The sequence below is a fragment of the Eurypyga helias genome, unplaced genomic scaffold (genome assembly GCF_000690775.1).
Source record: "Eurypyga helias isolate BGI_N326 unplaced genomic scaffold, ASM69077v1 scaffold40684, whole genome shotgun sequence".
In the NCBI taxonomy this organism is placed as follows: Eukaryota; Metazoa; Chordata; class Aves; order Eurypygiformes; family Eurypygidae; genus Eurypyga; species Eurypyga helias.
In genome coordinates this window covers 1-8,708 of record NW_010248993.1, presented here as the reverse complement: position 1 = coordinate 8,708, position 8,708 = coordinate 1, and the positions used below count along the sequence as shown (strand labels likewise).

The 8,708-nt window shown below is 49.0% G+C and overlaps 1 protein-coding gene across 1 annotated transcript in view; it reads left to right on the top strand.

The window, feature by feature from the left end:
* LOC104509330 (phosphoribosyl pyrophosphate synthase-associated protein 1) overlaps positions 1-8,577 on the top strand; it is a gene marked incomplete at its 3' end in the record, with an annotated part of 9,760 nt that extends 1,183 nt beyond the window's left edge. The window contains exons 3-5 of the mRNA XM_010151231.1: positions 522-577; positions 1,099-1,244; positions 8,507-8,577. Coding sequence (XP_010149533.1) covers positions 522-577; positions 1,099-1,244; positions 8,507-8,577 — 273 coding nt within the window. The remainder of the gene's footprint in view (positions 1-521; positions 578-1,098; positions 1,245-8,506) is intronic.
* Positions 8,578-8,708: the final 131 nt, after the last annotated feature.

Here is an 8,708-nt window from a genome sequence, read left to right as displayed (position 1 = left end):
GCGGGCCCTGGATTCAAACCTTCCCCTGCAGACAGCAGTCGCTGCAGCTGGCCAGTCCGAGTAGGTTAAACACAGTGAACCTACTGTGCAAAGGTTTCCACCTTTGCTCGTTTTGAATGTGAGGCTGCTGCCCGCCCTGCGTGGCGTTGTCCTGAGAGCTAGGGTTGGGTACATCTGGCCCATCTCTCCCCCTTTCCCATCCTCCCCTGCGCTGGGGGCAGTGCCTGGTGTCCGACAGCTGCGCCGGGCACTGCTGCCCAGGCCATGGCTTGTGGGCATTGGCAGGGAAGGGGGCACAGGGCTGCAGTCTACAACAGAGTAGGATCTGCAGTATTGCCCGTACTCAACTTGTGTGCCATTTGGGGCAGAATACACAAGTACTGGTGTTGAAAACGAGTAGTTTTTTGCCACAGAATGAAGTCTGGGGGCTGGGGGAGTGGGCAGGATTGTTCAGCCATGTATTGAATCAGTTACTCTTTAGTAAGAAGGTCTGTACTTAAATAGCTTTTTATCCCATCCAGATTCCAGACTACAGAAATGCAGTTATTGTAGCCAAATCTCCTGATGCAGCTAAAAGGTAAATGGAGTCTTTACTAGCTGATTAAAAATAACTTGGAAAAGATCAGGGCTGATGGGAAATACACCAGGAAAAATATGGGAGGGTTGCAAATGGAAGAGCAATCTGGTCCATATGTTCTTCATGGCTCAAAACAGGGTGGGCATCTGTAGTGGTGCAGATGGGCAGCTGAAATCTGCAGTCCCAACCTTGTGGGAGCCAACTCCAGAGTTCCCTGCTGCTGCAGAGCTAGGTGCTTCACCTGGGGCCAGGATCAGACTTGCTGCATGAGTGTCAGCAGTGCCTGACCATCCCAGCGTTTAGAACACCAGGAGACCCCTGTGGTGGAGCTGAAGGGTAGAGTGGGCTTTGGGCTATTAAGGAGGAATCAAAAGTCGCTTTGAGCGTAGTTTCTTGCTGGGGAACAGCCACAGAGGTGCAGCCTTTGCTTGCTGCGTGGGGTGTGGGAGAGGCCTGCTGTGCTGTGCTGTGGAGTCGCGTCAGCCCAACCTCTTCCTGACGTGCAGTGGTTTGTCCCGCAGGGCTCAGTCTTACGCCGAGAGACTACGGCTGGGACTAGCAGTGATCCATGGAGAGGCTCAGTGTACAGAGCAGGACATGGATGATGGACGTCACTCTCCTCCTATGGTCAAAAATGCAACTGTGCATCCTGGTCTGGAGCTGCCGTGTAAGATTAAGCTTCTTTGCTTATCTCGGGGGAGAAGAAAAGTTTGGTGGGAAATTGCTGTTGGTTTAGATCTGTGGTATAACCAACATAATGGCAGTTGGATCACTGGAATTGTTTTCATGGAAAAGTTATCAGCAAGTTGTAGGAGAAGGTACAGGGGAAGGTTTTTATTTAACTCTTCCTGGCCGTGCAGAACATCCGTATTGTTCTCCTTGGCTGTGCCCCCTCAGCAGTGTCAGGCTGATAAACCTCTGATAAAGGTGGTGCTTTTAGAGCGCTCAGCAACAACGCTCTGAGCTAATGGAACACAAGAGGAATGCAAAAGGGTTGCTAATGTGGGAACAGCCACGGAGACAAGCTGCTGTCCCCAGCGTGGAGGGCTGGCCTTTGTCTTCCCCTCCTGCTGCAGCCATTGCTACTGCTGGAAATTTTCTTCATCCTGGCAGCCAGGTGATCATGTTCCAGTGTGTGTTTTGATACGATTTTGAGGTTTGTGTGGCTAGGGTAAACAGGTTCTCTGAACACTGCTGAGCTGCTTTCTGTACTCTTGCCATGGATTGATAAGCTGCTGATTTGGGAGCACAGAACAAAGGGAAAAAGGAGGAAGCCTTGCTCTTAGGATTGCTTGTCTTTCTGCAATAGCAGCAGTCAAGCAACAACAGTACAATCAAAATACAGCTCCCTTTTGGGAGGATTTCGGTTTTCTAGGTAGATGGTGGTAGGACAGGAGCTGGAATGTTGGACTAGATGATCTCGAGAGGTCCCTTCCAACCCCTACCACTGTGTGAGTTATGCATACAGTGCATGTGGCTGAGGACTGACCATGAGGAAGGACGTGTGCTGCTGGATGAGGGAAGGAGCTATCCGTCATACAGCCACACTTCATTATACTGGCAGTGTCTAGGGCTACTGCTAAGCATCTCGTCGTTTCAAGTTTAGGGAGAATCACAGAATGGTTTGGGTTGGAAGGGACCTTAAAGCCCACCCAGTCCCACCCCCTGCCATGGGCAGGGACACCTTCCACTAGACCAGGTTGCTCCAAGCCTCATCCAGCCTGGCCTTGGACACTTCCAGGGATGGGGCATCCACAGCTTCTCTGGGCAAGTTGAAGAACATCCAACCAGTCTGTGGGCAGGTTGTGGAGGTGAGGCAAGTAAGGCTGCAGGCATTTTGCATTACTCCAGTCATCACCCGCTATAATAAAATCAGTTAAACAATGCTTGTGTTGCTGGTGAAACCCCTTTTGGGCCTTCGGGGACAGGTGGAGTTTGACAGTGAAGTTTGTGACTTCATCTTGATTGTTCCCCTTCTGCTGAGGGGATTTTTTTTTTCCATGTCCTTCCAACAGAATAGGAATTTGTGTGCTTACTCTTGGGCTTTTCCTTCCCTTCCTACTCTGAAGAGGATGCTGTCCTCCGAAATCCCACTAGCTGACGTTTTGTCTGCTGTCTGGGCATTGGTGCGACTGTGTCTTTACTTCCAGCCGTGTCACGTCAAGGCAGCTCTCCTGTGGGAGCTTGTGCTGCTGGAGAGCCCTGTAAATTGTGTCTCATATGGAATGTGCCCTTGCCTCGTTCAGTTATGATCCCAGTGGAAAACTGTTCTCAGTCCTAAGCTATCCAAACACTAACTAATTTGCTGCGTGTCACCACTTCCTTATTTTTCATCTACTGCAGAAACTCGACGTGAGTAATGACCTTACCTTCCTACATGCCTAAGGCACAGACGTGAAACAAGCTGTGGCTTGGTAGCTTTCTGTCGGGGGTGAGATGTGGGGTGGATTATGGAGTGAGCTTGTCCAGAACACAGCAGAAAGTTGCTTTTCTTATAGCACCTTCCAGTATCTGAAGGGAGCTACAAGGACGCTGGGGGGGACTTTTTACAAGGGCCTGTAGTGACAGGACAAGGGGTAATGGGTTTAAATTGAAAGTGGGGAGGTTTAGATTGGATATCAGGAAGAAATTCTTCCTGGAGAGGGTGGGGAGGCACTGGGCCAGGTTGCCCAGAGAAGCTGTGGATGCCCCATCCCTGGAAGTGTCCAAGGCCAGGCTGGATGAGGCTTGGAGCAACCTGGTCTAGTGGAAGGTGTCCCTGCCCATGGCAGGGGGATTGGGACTGGATGGTCTTTAAGTTCCCTTCCAACCCAAACCATTCTACGATTCTGTCCAGTTTTCTAAACTGAATAGATACGTGGGTTTGAGTGAACTGGGCCCTGTTACTGTAAGTGCAGAATACCAAGGAAATGCCTGTCTGAAAGCAGCCTGTGAGCTTCTGGTGCATCCTGGTCGCAGCCGCTGCTGTGGTTCTGCCAGACAGAAGTGAAAATGCAGCTGGGTTTAGGGATGGCAATGCGGTGAGTGTCTGTGCTCACCCTCTCTGCTACACTTCCTTTCTTGTCCAGTTGAGTTATTTGAAACATGTCTTCCCACCTCCAGTGGCACGTGAAACAGACTCCTCGATCAGCTCTCCTGCCGTACTTCCATCACCCACAGTCCTGGCGTTGTAAGGTCTGATGGCAGTGAAGCAGGGTTCATCTATGTCTCCCTGTACTGTCGTTTATGACACACTACTCACCCAGAGCTATGTGCTTCCTCACACCAAAACTGGCCAGAAAAAACCTCTGCTTGTTGGAACCAAACCGGTCTCCAGGTCTGCCTGGCTCAGATACCACAGTCCTGGGGCTGGGGGGACAGCTAACCCTGGAGATCCTGCTCTGGATGATGACCCGATCAGTGTGGACCATCCTACCCTCCCTCTCTAGGCTCTGCAGTTCGGGGTCCCCAGCAGTTGTGTTACAGTGAGAAAGGAGGTGAAACCTGTGACTGAGCAGCCCCAGAGCCCTACGGGGATGATTTATGGTTTATACGATTCTTCCAAGTGAGTTGGCTGGGCTCCTGCATCCTGGCAAGCACCTTTTCTCCCTATTGAGTAGAGATCATGCGCTGTTAATTAACGAGTGTTAAGCTGCATAATTACTTATTTATTGTCCTGAGGGTGTGGCCTGATGTGATGCTCTGTTTTGGTGGCATATGGAGCCATAATAATAAAAATGCCAAAGGTGTTTCCAGTTGCACTTCTTGAAGTGCTCTGCTAAAGCAGCAGCAACAGCTCAATGTCACTCAAAACCCAGAAACCAGAGCCTTTGAGACAGGATGTCACCCGGCGGTTACCCTCTTTGACTGTGTGCTCTGAGCTTGCAGCTGGCTTGGGGCTGTGCTTTAACAAATGCATGTGGACTCTTCGCGCGTTTCCTTGGCCTCAAGAAAACTAGTGGAGCACCATCTGTTAAATCATTTCAGTGGCTTTGAACTTCAGTACCTTTTACAGATAGCTAATGTTCTGCTTTAAACCCAGAGCCCAGCAAACTGCATGAGGGAAGAGAGTTTGGGTGAAAAACTGGAGTGACCATAGGTCTGTTCCTACTTCCCTACCCCCATAGAATCATGGAATGGTTTGGGTGGAAAGGAACCTTAAAGATCACCTAGTTCCAACCCCCCTGCCATGGACAGGGACACCTTCCACTTGACCAGGTTGCTCCAAGCCTCATCCAGCCTGGCCTTGGACACTTCCAGGGATGGGGCATCCACAGCTTCTCTGGGCAACCTGTCCCAGTGCCTCCCCACCCTCTCCAGGAAGAACTTCTTCTGATATCTCATCTAAACCTCCCCACTTCCAATTTAAACCCATTACCCCTTGTCCTGTCACTACAGGCCCTTGTAACAAGTCCCCCCGTAGCACCTTCAGGTACTGGAAAGCTGCAATGAGGTCTCCCTGGAGCCTTCTCTTCTCCAGGCTGAACAAGCCCAGTTCTCGCAGCCTTTCATCACAGCAGAGGGGCTCCAGCCATCAGAACATCCCTGTGGCCTCCTCTGGACTCGCTCCAAGTGGTCAATATCCTTCTGACGTTGGGGTTCCACAGCTGGACACAGCACTCCAGGTGGGGTCTCACAAGAGCGGAGGGGGAGAATCCCCTCCCTCGACCTGCTGGCCACACTTTTCCTGATGCAGCCCATCTCTTACCTGTGTTTAGGCTGGGCACAGGTCTGTTATCTGTCCTTCCTCTCTTTTCACAAAACAGTTCGTTCTCGAGCAGCCTTTTCCTCCTAGACTCCGTTGTAAATGCAGCATTACTTTACTTGGTGATGATCACCTTAATACACACTGTCAGCTCCCAACAGAATTTGCTCCAGCATTCCTTAACCTATTTTTGACCGCTTGATTAAAGCAACAGGTTTTTGTGCGCCTGGGAGTGCTGTTCCTTCATGCCAGTGACCCTCTCGCTTCAGCACGTGGTACTTGGACACGAATTACTCGCATCAGAATGAAAGTGCCACTTAAAAGTGTTTGGCTGATGAACTTCCTTCCCCACTACCCCTCAGTGTCCTCTGATATTTATAGAAATGGTGATTGGTTTCGTTTTTTTTTTTTTTCCTTTTTGTTTTTACCCTCCTGAAGCTACAGGTACCACAAGCATCTTTTCTTACTCTTCAGAAAAAACCCAGCCACTCTCTTAACGTAAACCCCTACACAACCCAAGGGGTTACACCAGGCAGAAGTAGAGCCGCAGCTTAACTTCTGTTGCCCTCTTTTTGTATGTAGGCAAAAGAGGTTTCCTGTCTGGCAGGAAAATGTTCTTTATTTGAATAATTTTTTTTCCAAGCCACCTTCTTGTAGCAGTTCTGACTTGGATATCTTGGTTCTATCCAGAGGTTTTGAAGAAAGATAAACTGGCCGGAGTAACCCCTGCGTAAGCTCTCATCACACTGGAGCAGTCGAAAGTTCTCTTGTGATTTGATGTGGTTGTGGGTAGCAATTTGGCTTGCAATTTTTTTTTTTTTTCTTTCTTTCTTTTCTTTGGAGAAAAAATTGAACAAGAAAAAGGGAGAACCTCTCTTTAGGATCCGGGTAGGTCGACATGTTACCTACCCTACTGGAAAAATAAAGTAGGGTTGAAAAACATACAAGAGATGCAAAACACTGCTAGTGTTGCTAGCTGCTGTGTTACCCTCTGAGCATAGCAAGGAATGTGTCTGCTTCCATTATGGAATGGGACGATACCGATTGGCTGAAACTTTGTGTGCTTGTCAGTGAAATAGTGCTGCATTTCAGCTCCCTAAGGACTCTTCCCTGTTGCTTAGAAAAGAGATTTCCCTAGCCTGGCTGTTGGAAACAGAAATAGCACTCATCTGTGGGTGCACATTGAGGGTGGGATGGCAGCCAGATGTAACCCTTTTGGCATTTCACAGCTCCCACCCGGAGTTTCGTTACTGTCCAAGCCAGATAATGAACTAATAACTGATCTGAGCAGGTAGGTGGTGCCTGTCATCGAAATTTATGATCTGCTCATCTCTTGTGATGCTCAATCCTAGTCCGTTACAAATGCTCTTCCTTCTCGTAATATTTTCCCTTCAGGATTTAGACTCGGAAATAACTATGCAAGGAAGGCTGGGGAATCTGCTCCAAAGAGTAATTAACTCTTAAGTCCAAGTAGACTCGGAAATAACAATGCAAGGAAGGCTGGGAAGTCTGCTCCAAAGAGTAATTAACTCTTAATTCCAAGGAAATGGTGACTTTAACTGCAAGACCTAGCAATGAGCAATGTAACCGTGGTCAACACAGACCACTCGACACCTTCTTTAGCGTTCTGGGAGGCGTACAGAAAAGCAGTTTGTGTCTGAAGAACTGCACTGCATCTGAATCCTTGGAGCTGTGGTCCTTATAACTGCCGTCGCTGCATCCCTCAGTCCGACTCGCCCAGCTCTGCTGGCACTCTGAGCATTCCCAGGCACTGCTGAGTTGTGGGAATAGTACTGGATCAGCCTGCTGTGCTGGGTGGAGAGTTTTATGTAGGACATTTTTGACCCAGGAGGGCAGAAATCCATGTTCAGACAGGCTTTTTGATGGGCAACGGCTTCTATTCTCATGCTGCTCGACTATTACATGGAAACAGGTTATCTTAAAGGAGAAAGAACTTGCTATCTAGGATGTCCAAAACTCCTCAGCACTCGAGAAGCCTCTGTGGCCCGCATCCTGGCAAGCTTACAAAGAGGAGGGGTATGAAGTGTCTTGGTGGGACACTTGCTGCACTCTCCATAGGGAGCATAAAACCTTGGGGGTGCAGGGGGCCAGGTAGGTGTTACAAAATGCTGGATGTTCCTCTTTTGCTTCAGAGGTTATTCAGCCCAGATTATCACCTGATGACACGTGCATGCCCACCACAGTGTCCTTAGCTTGCTGGGATCTTTTTTACTGTGTTCACTGTATAAACCAGCACCCTCCAGTGAGAGGCTTGGGTTATGGACAGCAAGTCCCTGGCCAGTATCAGAGGCTGAGCGCTGTTCTGTGTGAGTCTGGACACTCTCAGTGCATCCTACTTCATATCTCCGTTATTTTTTATACTGCTGGTGGATACTTTTACTTTCAGGATAAAGGATAAAGCCTGTGACCTGTAGTTTTTGCATGAGCCATGTAGGTGCAAAAGTAAAGCCAGGAGGGAGTGGCACCTTCTTTCCTGGTTCATCTCCTCACGTGTCAGATAGCACAGCTCGTCAGGGTAGACTTTTGCTTCCAATTGCTGGTTGTGCTGAGCTTTTAGAACTGAGTTTGATCTGCATTTTGTCCCGCTCTTTCTGTTAATACACTTAAAAAAAAAACCAGCAAACTTTGCTTCTGCAAGCTTCCCGCTCAATCAAAGAAAGCTTAAGGTATTATTAAGGTCCTTACGTCCTCTGAAAGAGCCTCGTGTGTTTGGTGAGATGAGAAAAAGCCAGAAAGCTGCAGTATGAGTCTTGGATCCTTCAGATGAACCAGTGAGTGCAGTAGGTGAAAAGTTGCACCTTGTAGAGCATGTGCCCTTTGAGGGCTGTTGCTTGGAAAAGCCCGTTTGTTGTTCCCAACCGTTATCCCTTTTGTTCAAGTTCTGGAGTCCCGGGAAGGTCGCTGACGTGTCCCGTAAACCAGGTGCTTTGTAGCTCTCCTAGTTCCAAGGTCTGTTAGACAGTTGGATTTGCTTACTGTCTCCGAGGTCAGCACAAGGCCCTCACAGAAACGGAGTGTTTCATCTTTTTGAAGCTTTGCCATTAATTTAAGGAGGAAAACAATGGTTAAACCAGTGGTTACGCACTTTGTGGGTGTCGGGATAACGTCAGGCCCGTATCTGTGCACCCATGCAAGATGCAGTTAAGGGCTGGGCCTCTTGTGTGGTGGAGCTGTTGGGGTTTGACTCAAGGCCACCTGACCTGGACTTTTCTTTTCTTCTTTAGTGATGATGGCCAAGGAGAAACCACCGATAACTGTGGTTGGAGACGTTGGAGGAAGAATTGCCATCATTGTGGTACGAGTGTGATTGGGGGTGGGGGGCGTGGGCATGGCTTCCAGCATCTTTTCTTGAGCTGCTTTATCCCAGAGGGTGGGAGGGACTGCTGGTGTAGGGTTTGGAATGTGATTCATAGAATCATAGAATGG